The 19,881-nt window shown below is 45.9% G+C and overlaps 1 protein-coding gene across 1 annotated transcript; it reads right to left on the bottom strand.

The window, feature by feature from the left end:
* Positions 1-5,899: 5,899 nt before the first annotated feature.
* LOC134387319 (olfactory receptor 1L4) lies at positions 5,900-9,868 on the bottom strand. The gene is made up of 2 exons (XM_063109822.1): positions 9,767-9,868; positions 5,900-6,943 (listed from the first exon to the last, which is right to left on the bottom strand). Exons 1-2 carry the CDS (start codon positions 9,866-9,868, stop codon positions 5,900-5,902), a joined length of 1,146 nt encoding a protein of 381 aa, XP_062965892.1.
* Positions 9,869-19,881: the final 10,013 nt, after the last annotated feature.

The following is a 19,881-nucleotide window of genomic DNA, read 5'->3' as shown; positions in this document are numbered from 1 at the left end:
AATATCCTCTACAGGGAAGCCCTGATATGACGTGTCCCCAGTGTATGACCCCGTTGGAGAGCCTGCCAAAGTCACCCGACTGCTTGCCAAAAGAGACCTTCTAAAAAGCCTCAGATGATTTGCCCTCCTTCACCAGCAGGCTCATGAGCACTAACTTCACATCCAGACTTTTAAAAAGAGCAGCAAGGGGTGGCACACCCAGACAATGGAATGTTATTCAGCACTAAGAAGAAATGAGCTAGCAAGCCATGAGAAGACGTGGAGGAACCTTAATGTATATTCCTATGTGAAAGAATCCAATCTGAAAGGGGACAGACTGTATGATTCCAACTCGATGACACTCTGGAAGAGGCAAAACTATGGAGACAATGAAAAGATCAGGGTTGCCAGGGATGGCGAGGGGAGGAGGGAGGAATTGGCAGAACACGGAGAATTTGTAGGGCAGTGAGAGCACCCTGTGTGTGAGATCATAACAGTGGGTACAAGTCATCAGACATTCATTCATACCCAGGACATGTACGCCACCCAGAGAACCCCAATGTAAACTGTGGACTCTGGGTGATAATGACGTGTCAATGCAGTTGTAAACGATGTACTCCTCTGGGGGGGGGGGATATGAGAAATCTCGGTAACTTCCTATCAATTTGGCTGTGAACCTAAAACTGCTCTGAAAAAGTGTGTTTAAAAAGAAAAAACGAAGATTGGAGAGGAAGGCATGGAAGAAGGGGGTTTGGGATAAGCCCTCGAGAATGGATAGGGTACGGATAACAAGAGCTGTGTTTGCAAGGACAGCAGGGTCCAGGTGGTGAGTTAGCCAGTGGGGCCAGAACAGAGATTTTTTATGAAAAAGAAATGAGGGATAGGCTGGGAGATAATGAGCTCAGGCTGGGGAAGACCTTAAATTCCAGGTTAAAGACCCTAAAATGTATCCACCTACCAATCGAGTCCCTGAAGTTTCCAGCTAGTGCTATGAGATATCCAAAAAGTGTTTTAAAAATATTAATATCCTAAATAAGTATGCTATTTGGGATATTAAGTTTTTTGAGGGTCGAGTCCACATCTTCAAGTTAAATTATGTGAGATTCCTGCTTTCACACTAGGAACTCAGAAGTGCTTAAAGCAATTTACATCAAATAAATAGATTTGCTCAGATCATGCTGCTTCACAAGAATCCTCCATTACCGATGCTGTGTGTTGCCCATATTGCCTGGAAAATTACAGGCTTTTAGGGAGTCCTGCTTGATGGATTTGTCTAAATGTGTCTGAAAAGAAGTGCACGATGCAGACCCCATCAGCGCCGGGGACATGGCGTTCAGACGCTTACGTGTGAAGAGAAGATTCGCATTTGTGCTCTCCTGAAGTGCACTATCTTCAAAGGTTCCCAGATTTATTATTTCATCAACAGATCGGAAAGGGGAGTTTGTATGAGATCAAACAAACACGAGTACTATGGGAAGGCTGGCAGGTGATAGTGTATAAATTGCCTGGTGGAAAATGTCAAAAGTTGACATCAGAGCAGTAGGAGAGTGGGAAGCCCACAGAACTGAGAACCAAGGGCTGAGCCTTTCTGTGAGCCAGTTCCTTATCCAGTCCAGCTAACGTGCTGCAAGAACCCTGGGGCTCAAAACCCACTGCGAATCCACCGAAACCCATTAACTCAAAATCTATCCTGTATTAAATTTTTTTTAGAAAGCGTCTCTTTGTTTCTACGCCTGTTTTCCTTTTATTTCTGTTGTTATATTTCCCTAGTATTTGATTCTGGTAACTTTTAGTTGGTCATATGCTGCAGAAGACAGGGAAGTGAGATATGAGCATGGGCTGTGATGGTCAGAGAAAGTGCTTTTTTAAGAATGTTAGAATAGAGGTCAATCCAGAATTCTGACTCTGGACATGATTCATTAAGAAACGTGGCTCAAATAGTGCAGGGGTAAAGGGGGAGGGAGGTATCGAGCTTGTTACTAATGAGTTTCTTTGGGACCGAGGGATCTCAGCATCAGAGCACTGCAGAAGAGCCATAGGGAGACAATGGCAGGGACCCCAGCTGTCAACGTATGGCGTGGAAGTAGGAAACAGGAGGCAGGCTTTGGAGCCACACTTAGACAAGCCGAGTAAGCTGGGAGGGAGTTAGAAGATTCTAAAATACCCTTTAACAGATATTAGACATAGTTTTACTTCTTTCATTCTTTTTCTTGTTTAATTGCTCTGGCTAGAACTTCCAGTACCATGTTGACTAGCAGTGGTGAAAGTGGCCATTCTTATTTTGTTCTTGATCTTAAGGGAAACGTTCTCAGTCGTTCACGCCGTGAAAGGACTGTTGTCATCACCCTCATTGTTTTCTGCTGTCAATGAGACTCCCATGTACAATTGGGGGATCACCAGAGCTGTTAGTAAGAACTAATAAATTGTACTTTGAAAATATCAATCATTCTAAACCCACAATTCTGTGGGGCGTGTAAGATTCACTGAAGGTGGAGTGTAAGGTTAGGGGTTCAGCAATTTGCCAGGGTTGCAGACCAGTAGATGGTGGAGCCTGACTTCTCTGGGCTCCCGAATATTTTACTTGGGGACTAGGTAAAGGAATGTAAGAGACCATCCTGGGAGTCCCTTTCCATGAAGCTAGTTTTCTTCACCCTCTGTTGAGCTGTGCTAATATTAATATCTTTAACGAGGGATAGGTTCAACTCATAACTTGAGAGGAAATCCCTGCTATTTGGGTTCCGATATGTCCCTTCTGGACTGGTAATTTCTTCCATCCCACCGTGCTCTGCCACACTTTTCTGTTAGCACCAAGGCCCTGGGTTCATTGGATGGATGGATGGATCAGGGTAGGCGTACTTGCAAAAAAATTGCATCCACATCATAGAACTTAACTATGGCAGTAGTAAGTCTTACTGATGCCACAACACACTTGGTGTTACTATATGGCAAGTTTTTTTTTTTACATGAATTGTTTATTTTTTCCTTCCTATGGCATGATGAATTAGATATTGTTGTATTTCCATTAGATTGATGAGAGAATTTAGACTAAGAGAAGTTAAGTTCCTTAGCCAAGCTCATGAAGCTGGTCGAGGTGGAGTCAGGTGAACCCAGGCTGACTGGCTCCAGGTACCTAGCACTGACATACTGTGTGTGCCACACTTGAGTCCTCTCCATCTCAGCTGCTTCCCCAATAGCCCCAGACCTCTCTCTCAACTCTATTCCCTTTTAACTCTTACTTCCCTGTCTAACATCCTGTGAGACTGTGAGCATATCTTACTCCATCTTGAAACTCTTATCACCTGTGATGTCCTTTGTGTGGTCCTTGCCCACAAAAGCGAAATGGTAGTTAGAACAACAGGGGAAACTGCTTGCTGACTACAAAGAAGGAACTTAATGATTAAGTACTGATGTGGCAACAGCCTGTCTGGCGACCTGCATCACAAGACCACCAATGATAGTGATCATTGTCATGAGACATTTGGAGTTAGTGACATCAGCTTGTTTCTTAGTTAGTAATGGCTTCTTGGCTTTTTCACTGCTTTGTGTGAAGTTCCTATAGAAAGTTGGGCTTGGCCAGGAGGCTGCGTTGAGAAACTTTGTGTACGCCTCTGGGTCATCAGCCACCTGATCCATCATCCTGTATGTAAGTTACGCTTTAATAAAATTCTTTGCTTTACATCATAGAATTGTTTGCTTCATTCTTTGGTATCAAGATACCTTCTCAGTTTGGTGGACTTTGGTCCACATTCAGACATGTCCCCTGGTTTGTAAAGTCTTAAAACGGAAAGGGGATCCCACGGCAGGCCTCTACAGAGCTGCCAGGGCCTGATGCACAAGTATACACCTGCTCCCTGGCCAACAGTGATCAGGCCATGGATTTGCCTTCACATGGCAGGCCTTTACAGAGCTGCCGGGCCATGCTGCATCCTTGCAGGCTTGTTCCAGGCTTGACAGCTGGTCCAGCAGCCCTCTACAGAACTGCTGGGCCTTGATGCACCAATGTATACTTGCTTCCTGACTGATGGCGGATCAAGCAGCAGGTTTCTCTCCTCCTGGCAGGACTTTGAATAGCCACCAGGTCCTGGTGTGCCCTTGCAGACTTGCTCCAGGCTCAACAGCTGAGCTGGCAGCCCTCCATAGAGCTGCTAGGCCCTGCTGTACTGGTGCATGCCTACTCCTTGCCTGACGGTGAACTGGGCAGCATCTTTGCCTCCCCCTGGTGGGCTCTACAGAGCTGCTAGGCCATGCTGCACTGCTGCAGGCTTGCTCCAAGCTCAGCAGCTGATCCAGCACAGAGCTGCCAGATTCTGCTACACTGGTGCATGCCTACTCCCTGCTGGACAGCAGATTGGTTGGTGGCATCATCTCCTCTGGCAGGCCTCCAGAGAGTCACCTGGCCCTGCTGTGCATGCATGCCAAGTCCTGGCCAGTGGCATCCACTCCATTGCTTGGCCTCTGCAGAGCCACTCGATCTCTCCACCTCACATCCAGGCTCACCTATTTCCAGCACCAAAGCTGGTGAGGCAGCACCCCAACCCCTAGGAGAGACAACCTCAGAGTTGCACATCCATGCCTGACCTGATAGCTGGCCAGGCAGTGACTCTGCGCCTCAGAAAGACCTCCAAACAGCCAGTTGGCCCTCTGTGCCCACATACACCTGGCCAACAACTAGCCCAGAGTCTCCCACCCAGCAAAATAATGCCAGTGTTGGCACAAACTCCTGTAGATATCACCAATGAGAATTACAACCAAAGAAACTGCACAGGGACTACACTACTGAGTCCACCTCTCTTCTGAACCCAAGATGATACATAAGCCTTAAGAATCTAGAAAAAGTACCACAAAATCAACATGAAGAAAATGGAAGGAATTAATAAATACAGAAGTGAAAAAATTCAATGGAGTTGAAAACCAAGAAACGATAGAGTTAATATCAAATAAGCTAAATGTTGGTTCTTAGATTCTTTATATAACAAATAAAACTTTGGCCTGTAAAACAAGACAAAAAAGAGAAAAAGCATAAGTAAAAAGCTCTAGGAGTGAAAAAGTGGCAATTTAAAAGTTAAGAGAAAAATGTGGGCAAAATTATGTTCTAGGAGCTTATGTACTAGTAGAAGTTACTCTATAGGATGAATAGATTCCAAATCATTGAGGAAGATGAACTGCTTAGACTTATCCCTTTGGGACTGATACTTAGTGTCTCTAAGCTCACCTTCTCTCCTGTACAATGACAATAATAATGACATCTTTCCTATGGAATCTTCTGAAGTTTAAATGAGACATATGCATAGAGCACTTAGGACAGTGCCTGCCACATCACAATTCCTTATTAAGTGTTATGATTTCTAATGTAAGGATATCCATCACACCCTTTTAATACTGACAAAGTGGAAAGCAAACATATTTATCAATAGCTGGCCGGTTAGCTCAATTAGTTAGAGCATGGTGCTGATTAATACCAAGGTTTGAAACAACTTAAAACAATCATCTTTACTGAAGTCTTCGAGGGGGAGTCTGCAGGGATGACCACGGCGCTGCAGCGCATCCCAGGAAACCTCCTCCAGGTCCCCCTCCGACCCCCGCGGATTTTCGGGGTTCCCCCCGCCCCCACGCAGCCCTTCCGGCCACAAACTCCAAGCCTCCTCTCCTGCTCCCGTTCGTTCCCTTTAAATTTTTCCAAAATATAAAATTCGACTCTATTTCATACACTCAGACAACAGAGAAATGAGTTTAACTCACTGCCCTCTCTTGCCCGCCCCTGTCACCAACACTCTGTTATATCGGCTTCGGGCCTAATTGTATTATTACTATTTATTTAAGAAGAAATAAGACCCTGTAGGATCAAAGCTGTTAGTGCTGTGGAAAGCTAAACAAATGAAGAGAAAAGGGTTTTTTGGTGACCGTTCCCATTACCGACGTGCTAGTGAACCCAGACCCGCCCTCGCCCCTCTCGGGGTGCAGCTCTGCACCGGAGCCCCCTTTTCAGGGCGCCCTTGACCTCTCTGTTGCGAAGGCTGTAGATGAAGGGGTTCAAGGTCGGCGTGACCACCGCGTAGACCACGCTGGCCAGGCGGTCGTAGCGGGCCGAGTAGGCAGACGACGGTCGGAAATAGACGGAGACCACAGAGCCGAAGAACAGCGACACCGCCAGCAGGTGGGCGCCGCAGGTGGAGAAGGCGCGTCGCCGGCCCCCCGCCGAGCGCAGCCCGAGCACGGCCAGGAGGATGCGCGCGTAGGAGAGGGACACGAGGAGCAGCGGGGCCAGCACCACGGCCAGGCCCTCGGAGAAGATGGTCCTCTCCGCGGAGGACGTGTCCGAGGTCGCCAAGCTCAGCATCACCGTCATGTCACAGAAGAAGTGGCGCACAGGGGCGCCGCGGGGGTAGGAGAGGGCGGAGATGAGCAGCGTGTGCAGCAGCGAGTGCAGGTGGCCCACGGCCCAGGACGCCCGCACCAGCGCCCAGCAGCGCCGGGGCGACACGACCGCCGCGTAGTGCAGGGGCCGGCACACGGCCACCGCGCGGTCGTACGACATGGCTGCCAGCAGGTAGCTCTCGGTGATGCCCAGAGCCACGAAGAAGTACATCTGGGCAAAGCAGGCCTGGAAGGACACGGCTTGGCCCGGTTGGAGCAGGCCGGCCAGCAGTCTGGGGACCGTGACGGTGACAAAGCAAACGTCCACGAGGCTCAGGTGACCCAAGAAATAATACATGGGGGAGCGAAGGGCCTCATCGGACCTCACCACCACCACCATGCTCAGGTTGCCCAGGGCATTGAGCAGGTAGATGCTGAGGAAGAGCAGGAACAACAGCGGGTGGGCGTCTGTTCCGTCCATCAGGCCCAGGAGGAGGAAGCCCGGGGCGGAGGTGAGGTTGGCCGCAGCCGTGGAGAGCCCCGGCAGGGGGCGGTGCTGGTGGAGACACGGGGCAGCACGCCTCAGCTCTGGGAGCTCCAGGCAAACCTCCTGCGTGTTGAGGTTCCATATACCAATTTTAATGCACACGCGCGCACACACTGTATATGTATATAAGTATATTTATAAATTTCTGCTGGCTAAAATGGACTGAAAACCATGCTGCTCATCCAGTAACTCTAATTTCACAAAGAAACTGAATCTCAGAGGGGTATTCTAGTGCCGTGGGTAAGTCTCAGGCTTTAGAGTATGTCAGATCTGAGTCCTGGCTCTGTCACTAAGGTGGTGTGACCTCTCCAAGCCTCAGTTTCTTCTTCTTTAATGAGGAAAATACTGGTAGCTACCTCTGGAGTTGGTTGTGAGGATAAAGTGAATAATAAGTTTAAAAGGCTTAGCACAGTACCTGGCACATAATAAATATTCAATACTATCTATTTATCTATTCATCATCAATCTATCACAATCATTAGTTGCTTAATCGAACAGTTAGTTCGGGGTAAGTCGGTACCTAGGCCATCTGAATACTGGTCTACATTTCTTCACAAAACACCCTACCACATCTGCCATTCATTTATTCACCACACATTATGTGCTAGTTCGGGAATCGACAAACCTTTTCTGTAAAAGACCATATAGTAAATATTTTAGGATTATGGGACATATGGTATCTGTTTCAACTATTCAGCTCGGCTGTTGTGCAAAAGCAGCCATCCACAATAAGTAAATGAATTGGTGTGGCTCTGTTCCAATAAAACTTTATTTACAAAACAGGCAGTGGGTTGGATTTGGCCTGTGGGGCACAGTTTGCTGATCCTTGTACTAGATACTGTGGGAGAAAGGCAGGTGAATGAGTCTTAGCTTCTGCCCTCAAACAGACCTAGAGCAGCTTGCAGAGTGTTTAGTAGTTTACTAACTTTATGAATCAAGTGGGAGTAAGTTATTCTTCCTAGAGGAATTTGGAAAGGACTTGAACTGGGTCTTGGAGAATGAATAGGGCTTTACCGAGCAGACATGGTGTTGTGTGGGAGGGGAGGGCATTCCAGACAGTGGGGAGAGATTGTGTGGGTTTGTTGGTAAAAGAGGCATGGAGGGAAGAGGGTAAAACATCCACATATGACACTGGGACAGGCTTGTTCTTGCTCTGATCTCGGCGCTTAAAATCAATTGGACAGAAAACCTGTAAATTTCTGTTAACCAAGTGACTTCAGTTATGCCAGAGACAATGCACTCATTTTGTCCCCCATTCATCCTCTTCTGTATAACACCACATTCTTTTCTCCCATTGCTCTAACATTTCTAGAAATGCTCTGCTACTAACTCAGCCCACCTACTGTAGCCAAAAAAGAGGCTTTGGTGAGATCCCAGAGAATGGACTATCAGCTCTTAGCAGGGAAGGTCCCCTGAAAAAGGAGCTGCATCTCACTGTCTGGTCCAGTGATCTGTATACCAAATTTACCCAATAAATACTTGTGGAATAAAGCTTTCTGAAGAGCAGTGAGGGAGACAGGTGAAGTGAGGGTGAAGGAGAGGGATGATGGGCAAACTGCACTGACCACACCTGTCAACTAGCCAGGACAAGCCCCAGATGTATCCTATTTTTTCATTTTTCTGCTTCTTCATCATGGTCAACCATTAGCTGTCCCAGGGAAATAATCTGCTATGCTGCTAACAACCCCAAGGTAGAGTGGTCGTGCCGAGGAGCCAGGACCTCAGCACCCCTCCCACCCATTCTTCTCTGCAGTGTGGTGTTCTCTCTGCTGAGCCCTTGATCTTCACTCCTCAACCTCCCCTTGGGCAGCCGGGAGATGCTGTGGAAGAGCACTGGCTTTGGAGTCTGCACCACCTGGGTTTTAATCCTGATCGGCTGTGTAAACGTGGACCCACTTTCATTTTATCTCCACTCTCCTCATCTTTAGAATGGGAATATTCATTTCTCTCTTACATGGTTGATGTCACAATTAAGTGAGGTAATGTGCATACAAGCATGTAGCAGAGAATAGATGCTAATAGACATTAGTTCCCATTCCCCCAACATTTGGTGGCTTATCTCTGCTCCCTGGTGGCTTTTTGAGACAATCCAGTTCAATACTGGAGGGCTGTAGTTATTTAAGTAGGTTTTTCTTAATCTCAGCTGCGACCTGCTTTCTTGTAACTTCTAAAAATGGTCCTAGTTTTGGCCACGGGGTTCTGCACATACCAACTCTACTTTCTCTGCAGCTTTTCACCTAGGGGTCAAAGGAATCTATTCTAGATCTATTAAGTCTTCTTTTCTTCAAACCAAGCACTCCTGGTGCCTTGGATCCTTTCTTATAGGACTTAATTTCCAGGTTCATTTCCATTCTTAATGTCTTCATTAATGTCTTCCTAACAGGAATTGAACACAATGCTCTAGGGCCGGGCTGTGTAGAGTTCCCCAGGCAGTATAACGGCACAACCATACAATTCATGCCAATTTATTGAGTGCCTGCTCCAGGTCAGGCATGCCTTAGACTCTGGGGCTTTAGGAGTAGGCCAGCCGTTGTTTTTCACCTCCAGCCATGCACAATGTAACAAGCACTACACCAACTGTATGGACAAAAGTTTCTCTGCCCGGCTGATTTGGGGAAGATCCCAAAGAAGAGGTGAGGTTTGAATTGGGTTTGGCAGAATGAGTAGGAGATCACCAGATATACAGACACTTGGGAGTAGGAAGTGCATTTCAGGCAGGGCAAAGAGGATGTGAAGGCATGGGAAGATGTTTTCTGGGTGGGTTAAAACTAAAATGCATACCTCTTCCTCCCCAATGCTGTATAATGCATAATGGATGGAGGTGAGATGGGGAGGAAGATAGGACACACGGCAAGAAGATAGCAGAGAAATGTTGGGTTCTCTCACCTGAAGGGCAGCACGCCAGACCTCGATACTGTCTGCAGAGTGGGCTGGTTTCCTTCCTGGCCAGAGGTCCCCAGTCTTGAGGGCAGATGTGTTGTTGTCCATCTCAGCCTAGAGAATTCAGTGGGTTTCCTGTGTGTTGGGAATGGTTGACCTAGAGAGAGAGAAAGCCAAAGCCGTAGAGGCCCTGGGAATTCCCGAGCCACGCTCTTCCCACCCAGCTTTGCTTTCCTGCCAGTCTCCCTGCAGCTCATTGGATGCAGTGTGAACTGCTCAGCCCTGGGTCCAAAGCTTCCAAACACAGCTCCTGGTCTTCTTCTTCAGTCTTAGCTCCAACTGCTTCCATATGCTTCCTTTCCCCCATCCCAGCCAGGTCGGCCTGTCCCTGTCTCTTGCTTACTCTTTTCTCACATGCCTTCCCCGCATGCTCCTCCCTAACTGAAATGCTTTTCCTACCCTATTCCAATACCCAACCTCAGCTCCACTTCCTCCAAGAAACCCCACCTCCTTTCTTGCCTTCTGCAGTCCACACAAATGCCTCTCTTCTCTGTCTTGTAACTCTCATTTGGAACGTAGCCCTCATTTGATGGTAATGAAGTGACTTTTTCTGCCGTGATGTCCATCTTCCCCACGAGATGATGAGCCTCTGAAGGCAGATATTTACTTGTCTTTTTCCATCTGACTGAGTCCTTGCATAGGGCTTTGTCTTAACTCCTGACAAGGTCAGGGGAAGCTCCACAGAGAAGGAGGCATTTGAGCAGGGCCAGCTTGAAGGACGAAGCATTCATGGGACAGACGAGGGTGGAAGGGAATACTCGAAAGAGTGGGTAGTGTGTTCGAGGAAATTACAAAGGAGAATTCAGGGAAGCTACTCAATCTCTTTGAGCTTCATCTTTTTTCTTTAAAAGTAGGATAATAGTACTATCCTTAGAGTTTGCTTATCTATGAGGTTATATAAGCAAACACTTAGCAACTATTAGGTGTTTAATAAATGTCAATTTCCTCCCCCGCCCCAACTCCCCACTTTAGGTGATGGAGAGGTTAGTCAACTGAGTTTGTGTTGAAATGCCTGGTGCAGAAGTGGTTCCTGGATACTGAACTGCTGTTGTTAACCCAGTGCCCTTTCCTGAGACCCAGGTATGGCAGGTGTCTGCTTTGAAATGGGTCGGAAGGATTTATTTACAGTCACAAAATTAGGCAGGGACTCTTAGGATCTAGGGCCAGAAACCCTATCTTTCAGGTAGCTTGCTGCCCTAAACTGTATGCAGAAAGTGTCGCCTTTGTAGCAAGCATTTAGATACTCCAGGATACAGATGTATGCAGGGATACACACCTGCACACAGACATATCCTGATAAATCCAGACACATGGACATACCAGAGACACACTCATACCCACTAGGACAGGAACATACACATGTGGGTGAACACAGACACTCCCCCTTACACACAGATTTAGGTACTAGAGAAAACATAGTCATACTTGCCACATACCCATGAAGATCCAAACACAGACCCCCCCCCCCCACACACAACTAGATGCCAGAGACATTGAGATGTCAGTGGGTTCTCCCAGACACACGGAGGCCCAGCCTGGGTCTGCACACAGTGCTCGCACACCAGCTCCTCCTTCCTCTTACTCTCTTGTGCCTCAGGTCTTTCTGCCTAACAGAATGGGCAGTAGCCGTGGTGACAGGGGAGACCATTGCTGGCCCCCAGAACTCTCAGTCCTGGGGATTTCTGTCCAATTTCTTGAATCCAGTCTCTTCCTGGCCATCCCAGATTCTTCTCTCAATAGTGCCCCAAATAGCTTTCTCTTCAGTCCCTGTTTTAACCCAAGATGAACTTTTTCCACTCCTCCCCTCTTCTACTTTCCTCTTCCAACTTCTCGCTCATTTCTCTTCAATAATTTACTCAACAATCTTAACTGTTGTGCCAGGCAGGTCCTTGAGCACCAGGTGGGGAGGGCACTCACAGGTGAATAAGACATAGTCAATGAGCCGTCTTTCTATCTCGGTCACCCAGCACCCAGAGAACTGCGTCTGAAGTCATTTGGCCATCTGGGGACAAGCTGGGATTGCATGAATTTCTGAATCTGTGGTTGTCCACTTCCTCGTGCTGTCTGCTACATGTCGGCAGGTACTTCTCATCCGTCTCTCTCCCTCGGGCACTTGACTTACCCACCTTGCCTTTCTGTCATCGATTATTCCACTTCTTGCCAGCAGGTCTCCTGCCCTATAACTCACCTGTGAGCCCCACTGGGCTCTGCCCTCCCCAGCACATACCCAGAGGCTCACCTGCTTCCAGCACAGGGAGAGTTATGGTGAGTACGTCCTGGAGAGGAAGATTTGCTTCAACAGCCACAGGAGGGAGGAGCAGCATACAGGCTGGGAAGCAGAGGGGGTCACCCACCAACTAATTAACCAGGGAACCCCATGGAGAGCTATGGTGACCTCTGCAACTGCTGGCCCCTGAGGACCCCTCAGCCCCCAGCCAGCCTGGCTTCCCCTCTCCTACCCTGCTAGAAAGACTGAGTGCAGAGGTGGAATAAAGATGTCTGGGAACTCAGAATTGGGACAGATGCCTCTTAGTGTGGTGACCAGCTATGCTGCTGCCATGCTCAGAGGGTGACGCCATCACTCCTCTGCCTCCTTTAAGGAGGGTGACTCGAGAGGGACAGGCTTGTCAAAGATTACACGCCAGGGACGTAGGCCTCTTCTCCCTAGCTTTCTCCACGCTGAGCTACAACCATCACTCCTGAACCTGCAACCCCACTGTGCGATTCCTCTGCTCAGGGAGGAGGAGCTCTTCCTCCTGATCTCACTGTGAGGAAAGCCGTGAAATGCAGCTGGGAACCCAGATGCTCAGGGTCCCAGCATGGGTCCCAAAGCCCTTCCCTGAGCCCCAAGCCTGTCTCAGCCCCAGAAGTCTCACCTAACCCAGAAGTTGAGGGAGCGGAGGGGGGCTGGAGTTGCTGGCGGATTCACCCCATGCCAGCAGGATCAGGGATCAGGGCAGCTGAGCCTCACACCCCGTGTGGAGCTGCTGTTGGTAGGCTTCAGGCTTGCTGCCCTCCATCACTCCATGGCCCAGGTTGCAGGTGCTGGGATCTCAGCCCTGTTTAGCCGGTGCCAGAGCAAGGTGATTTCCTCTCCTTGCTCCATAGACTTTTGACTGGTCTGTCCTGCTCACTAACCTCAGCAAAGCAGCCTTCCTGGATCTGGAGGGACCTGCCTAATTTCCCAGGCTGGACCAGTTTCTCCTGAGGACAGTCTCCTCTCATCTGCCCTTCCTGTGCCTGGGCATGCCTTTCAACACTGGAACATCCCACGGGATGAAGTTCTCCAGCTTGACTATTCATTCACTTGGAAACATTTACTCAGCATCTACGGGGTGCCCAGCCCTGTTGATCTCCAAGGAGTGTCAGAGAAGTCTTAGAATGAGTGAAATATTCAAATCCTGACTGGCTATCGACCCTGGGTGGTCTCCATTTCTTCACTGGTAAATTCAGAGGGTTGAACTGATGGTGTCTGGTGATCCCTTTGTATTTAGGGATGTCAATTTTTGAGGACATGCCCTTGATAGTTAACATTTAGGTTGGGGACACTATGGAAAACAGTATGGAGGTTTCTCAAACAACTACAGATAGATCTTCCATACGATCCATCAATCCCACTTCTGGGTATATACCCAAAGGAATGGAAATCATCAAGTCGAAGGGATACCTGGACTCCCATGTTCATCACAGCTCTGTTTACAATAGCCAAGACATGGAACCAACCTAAATGTCCATCGATGGATGATTGGATAAGGAAACTGTGGTATATATACACCATGGAATACTACTCTGCCATAAAAAAGAGTGAAATCCTCACATTTGCAACAACGTGGATGAACCTGGAGAAACTTATGTTGAGTGAAATAAAGCACAGAGGGATAAATATCACATGTGCTCACTCACAAGTGGGAGCTAGGAGAGAAAGGAAGGCAGGAAAGAAAGACCACAGTGGTGCATTGGACTTGCACAGGGAGAGAACATACCTTGGGATACAAAGTGGAGTGGGGGGGGAGGGGAAGGAGAATGGGGATAATTGGGTGGGGGACACGGGCTGCAAAGTAATTCGTGGTAATGGGCATGCTGCCAGTATGAATCTGGCCTTCACATCTTGGGCACGAGGGGTGACAGTCAACTTTGTATCTCATGAATATTCAAAACCAATAAAAAAAACATTTAGGTTGGAGAGAGAAGACTTGGGCACAGATAGTTACAAGGCTAGGGCAGTAAGTGCCCTAGTGACTTAGAGTAGAAGCAGCGCCTGTGGCATGGTGTCCAGGGGGCACTTCTGGGAGGAAGTGGGGTTTAAATCAAACAGAAAAATGGGGGAATTGGGGCATGGGGGAATCTTCTGGGAACCACATTTATGCAGAGGGGACATGAGAAAATAAAAGGGAAGGGAAAACTGCTCGCACGAGTTTCTATCAGTGAAGTTCCATGAGTCCACTTCCCTGAGACTCTGGCGTTGTTCTGTCCTCACTAGCTGTGAGACCTTGAAGAAGTTACTCATGTTTTTCTGTACCTCGGTGTCTCACCTGTAAAATGGGAAAATAGTAGGACCTGCTTCCTAGGGATGCTCTGAGGACCAGATGGGTTAAGCAACATATAGCTCTCAGAACTGTGCCAGCACACGGCAAGGACTAGCTATGTGGTGGCTGTTACGCCTGTCACCCTGAGCTGTTTCTACTGCATGTTAGGTGTGTTGGGGTGTGCTCTACCTTTCACTCTCCTGACTTGGATCTTTTCTTCAAAAGAAACCACTTTGAATCTCTCCAACCCCTGATAAACTGTTGTTCAACAGTAAAGAGGCACTGTCTTTATGTTGCCAGTAGCTATCTCAAATAGATTTGAGGATACTGAATAATACTGAATAATGTTGTTACAGCATGTGGTAACAGAGGATTCTATTTAACGTGTTCCTGTTGTTTAATAATGCTAAGTACTGCTGCACAATGGAAACATGGTTGCCATGGAATAAGGTTAATAACTAAAAAAAAAAAAAAAAGGGATTCTTCAGAGACTTGCTGGCTGTAAATTCTTAAGGCATCCTTTTTTTCCAAACTTTTTTATTGTGGTAAAATATGCATAACACAAAACTTACCTTCATAACCATTTTTAAGTGTATAGGTCAGTAGTATTAAGTACCATTTTTAAATTTATTTTTTCTTAAAAAAGGTCTTTGCTTTTTTCCTTTCTTATCATTAAAATTTCTTTGCTCGATTTTTTTCTTTTTCCATTCAAAGGGAAATATATACTTGTTATAACAAATGAAAAATACAGAGATGTATAACGATGAAAAAGTAACCTCCCCTGACCCCCCATATTGCACCTCCACGAGGTAATCAATGTTGACCGCCAGCTTCTGTACCGTTCCCCCAGCTCAGACAGACTTACATCTCTCTATCTATCCACTTTCTATCTATTTTTCTAATGTATTATCATCTATCCATCGACAGACATACCTATGTACATAAAAAGTTTTTTGAAGTATACTTTTTCAGCATAAAAAGAAGGTAATACAAGAAATATGTAGAAATATTGGCAACGGATTTTATATACTAGCAAAGCAAGTATTTTTATTTGTATTTATTCCATTCCAATGCCCACATAATGCTGAGCATTTTTTTCTTTTCATTTTTAACCACAGACCTTAAGTTACCAAAAGTAACTATGTGGCATTCATGCTAATGACTGTAGTGCTCCATGAAGTGGACAAGATTTTTAATCATTATTATAATTTTGAACAAATTATTAAGGCAGGTATGTCGACTTAGGCCTTTTATTCCTTGTAGCTTTCCTAAGTCCCCAGAGAGAAAATCCAGGGTCAAAGAGGTGAACGTTGCTGTAACTTTTGACAGCTGTGAAAAAGGAATTCATCAAGCAATCTTTTTGCTAATTACACTGCTCTCAGCAATAGATGAATGTACCTCCTCCCCAAAGTTAAATATTGTTACTTTAATTATTAATTTTTATTTTCTTAATTTTTGGCTCTGTGGAAAATAGAAACTCATTTTAATTTTGATTGGGAAGACATACAAATGGCCAACAGACACATGAAAAAAATTCTCAACATCACTAATCATCCGGGAAATGCAAATCGACACCACTTTGAGATATCACTTCACCCCAGTCAGACTGGCTACTATGAAAAAAACAAAACAAAAAAAACCCCCAGAGAATAACAAATGCTGGTGAGGATGCAGAGAAAGGGAAACCCATCTACACTGTTGATGGGACTGTAAATTAGTACAACCTTTATGGAAAACAGTATAGAGGTTTCTCAGACAACTACAGATAGAACTTCCATATGATCCAGCAATCCTACTCATGGGGATATATCCAGAGGATTGGAAGACATCAGATTGAAGGGATACCTGCACTCCCATATTTATCGCAGCTCTATTTACAATAGCTAGGCAATGGAACCAACTTAAATGTCCATTGATGGATGACTGGATAAGGAAATTGTCAAGGGGGTGTGGCCGAGGCCCTCAGCCCCTACCCTCGGGACTGGTCGCAGGTGTCAGGGGCCATGGCTCAGGCCCCTGCCCTCCCCCCTTTCTGGCTTCATAGCCCAGGGGACTTCTGGTCCTTCTAGGTGTTATAGGTGTTCTTTGGTGAAATGAGACCTTTACTAGTTCATATCAAACTTTGTCTCTGGTTGTGGGTACTTTGTTTTTTCTTTCAGTTCTGTGCTGGATTATTTGCTGTGCCCACCACTTAAACTCTGCACTGGAGCTAATTTGTTGTCATTTGCTTACTTCTAAAATGGGGGAACCTCCTGTGGGGACCAGTACTTGAGCTCTGTGGTTGAGCTAAATTGCTGCTTTGCTGCTGATTCCCTAGAGAAGGCTTTCTGTGCAGCTCGGGTTTAAATGGTTGACTTTATCGGTACTTCTGGGTCTAGTGAAATCCGGTGCACCTAGGTAGTGTAGAAACACTGGTCTGGGCCTGAGTCTTTTCATCAAACTGCACCCCATGCAATTTTATATTCCTGACCAGTCTCCTCTGAGTGGGTCTATGCTGATTGGGGCGGCAGATCAGCTGTCCTTGCTGTGTCCCAGTGTTCCCCTAGTGGGTGCATCTCCCCCACTGCCTGTGCTCCAAACACTTCCCATGGGATGAGCCCTGCTCCAGTCCCTTGCTATGACTCACCAGCCTCTGACTGGCTCCTTTTGTTCAGTTGTTGTGGCTCCTTGCTCCTATGTGGGTCCACGGGAACCCTATTAGTGGTCTTGCTGGCCTGGGGGCCACCAAGTCCCTCTTCTCCCCTTCTGCCTCCAAGCAACTTCATCTGAAGGGCACAGGTGAGGCTTTGGCCAGCTCCTGCTCTGTGCACTCAGTAGCTCCAGCCCTGAAGCAGCTGGGGCTCAAAATGGTTGGACGGTTTTTTTCTTTCTCACATCGTGGCTTCTCCCACCTTCTTGCACTCCATAGGTCTCTCCTCCTCTTCCCTGGAGCTCTAGTGGCCTCAGCTTGGCTGTCGTTGCTTTTTTATAGTTGTATATTGGTTGATTTGTGGCACAGAGTGACACTGGGGACTGTCTATTCCATCATCTTGACTGGAAGTCCAAGAGCGATACTTTAAAGTACATAGATCTGATCTCTAAACTGCTATTTTTAAGTAAAATTTGTATAAAAGCCACCCATGCCCATATAGTAGAGAATACATATTGGTATGTCTAAAACTCATAGCACAAAGCATACTATCAGATGTAGAAAACATTGAAATATATAAATCAAAACTTCTCAGTGGGCAGTCCATAAAGAAATAATATCAATTTGTCAAAAATCGTAAGATTGTTCTTAATGGAAGAAAGTTTTTGGCTTTTGTTCTCAATCAAAATATTTGAGAATATAATCTCAGAGGAACAGAAGTAAACTGGGAATAACCTTAAAAGGACATACTAAGAGAATACAACAGATAGAGTTAAACTTGGTTTTAAGAACACACACCCCTTAAAAATTTACAATTTAAAGAAGATGCAATATATAAACTAGAATAAAATGAAATTATATATCTGAACAATGTCAGATTTTAATAAACATGTTTAAGATGGGGGAATCTTCTGAATGCCATTTTACCTAGAACTTATAGAAGAATGCATGTTTGAAACAACAAACTCTGAAGGTATAAAATGGAGAGAGAAAATTTGTTATTTTTGTAAGAAAGAACATATCTAAGAGAAAGTTTAATTCAACCCAAAGAAGTTGACAAGATGCAAATATGAAGAACTATATCCCAAAATATATAATGACATAAGTAGATAAGTACAATGAGAAAGTTTACTAGATAATTAACGACTCCCTAAGATGGAGAAGTTGGGTTGAATTCTGTCTCTGGGAATTATTTGGAAAAGCAATCAAATTTGGTGGGATTGATCATGTATTCATTTAATCAACAAATATTTACTGAACACCTACCTTATGCTAGGAATTGTTATAGGTGTTGAGGACATAGCAAGGAAAAGAGACCAAAATCCCTTGCCCCAGAAATCTTACATTATTATCACCATGAAATTTTACTTTATTTCTTTATGGAGAAGCAAAAGTAGAAGAATATTGTCAATATAATAGCTATAGGCTGAGCCATCCTCTCCATGAACTTTGAAACAAGGCTGCCCTCTGAGAGTTAATCTGGTACAAGCTACACACAAGTTTCATGGTCAGCCACTTGTTAAATACAAAAGACCTTAGCTGTACAAGTGTCTTTGAAGAATTTTGGAAAACTTCCAACTCAAATCAAAATGACCTAGGGGTTAATCTCAGGGAGTCAAGATTGCAAGTGGCTTTAACTTAAGTAAGTGAAGCAGTTGTAGTAAACCCTGTTTGGAGAAAAAAATAGTGAGTACATAGGGAGTTGGTCAACCATCAAAATCCAGGGGAATAAAGAAAGGAGTCTTCCAAGATAAGTGTCTTTGGAAGCACTGCTTGGAAAGAGGAAATTGAAGGCTTGGCATGAGCTTCTCCTTGACCAAACTCTCTGTATAGTAAGCAGAAGGCTCCGATATACCTTAGTAGAATCTGACTCTGTGCTCTCCCAGAAATGCTCTGATATGGCTTATCTCTAGGGAGAGAATGCAGCGCCAGGAGAATTATATGTTCTTTCTTTAAGTTTTATTTATCAGAATAAATTTGCCCTCTGGTTTACGTCTGTCTGCATCTAAAGCGTGGTCAATGCAGCTTCACCCCCAGTGCAGGTTTCTGAGTTTGCAGAGCTGAGAACTGAACCAAATGTGCCTTGTGATGTACTCTTTAGACAGTTGTTTTTCCCCGGGTTTTTCCATTTTTGTTTTATATCCTGCCTTCTTTACACTGCAACAGCTTGGTCAAAATATCCAAGTGTTTTCTAGTCAATGAATAACAGGAAAAGAGAAGAAACTAGAGCAGAAGACATTCAGGTTGGACAGAAGGAAGAGGTTGCTGGTACAGGGCTACTGTGATCCTTGTTTCTATTCTACACAGTGCCTAACACGGTGCCTTGCACAGAGATGGGGTTCAATAAATAAATGCATTTATTTTCCTTTAACCTCTGAAATAGGAGAATCGTGTAACCTATGCTAAAATACGTTTAGGGAATTTTAATAGGTCTCACTTGAGTTCTCTTTTTCTGACCTCTGGGCTCATGGCAAGAGGGATCCAGACCAGCATCTTTGAGTTTTTCCTCCAAAAACTCTCTGAACAGCCAGAGCAGCAGTGCATCCTCTTCCTGCTATTCCTGTGGATGTATGTGGTCACTACGGAGCCTACTCATTGTCCTGGCCATTGGCACTGACACACCCACCCCATTTACTTCTTCTTCGCCAGCCTGTCCTGTGCAAACATTATTTTCGCCTCCACCACTGTGCCCAAGTCCCTAGTAAACATCAGAGCCAGAGCAGGTCCATCTCCCATGCAGGACGTGTGGCTGAGCTCTATTTCTCAGATCTTTGGACACATGGACATCTTCTAGTCACTGTGACCTGCAGCCTCTATGTGGCCATCTGCCACCCTCTCCACCACATGATGGTCACATCCCCTAGTGCTGCACCTTCATGGGGACTGCCCTTATTGCAATGACCCAC

The sequence above is a fragment of the Cynocephalus volans genome, chromosome 10 (genome assembly GCF_027409185.1).
Source record: "Cynocephalus volans isolate mCynVol1 chromosome 10, mCynVol1.pri, whole genome shotgun sequence".
Taxonomy (NCBI): Eukaryota; Metazoa; Chordata; class Mammalia; order Dermoptera; family Cynocephalidae; genus Cynocephalus; species Cynocephalus volans.
Note: the sequence above shows the minus strand (reverse complement) of the source record. Positions and strands in the feature narration are given on the sequence as shown.

Excerpts from the sequence above, each read along its gene's own strand:
- LOC134387319 (XM_063109822.1), bottom strand. The coding sequence starts at position 9,868 with ATGGACAACAACACATCTGCCCTCAAGACTGGGGACCTCTGGCCAGGA. Across the intron at positions 6,944-9,766 it reads TCTGGCGTGCTGCCCTTCAG|GAGGTTTGCCTGGAGCTCCC; the intron begins GTGAGAGAACCC and ends CTCAACACGCAG.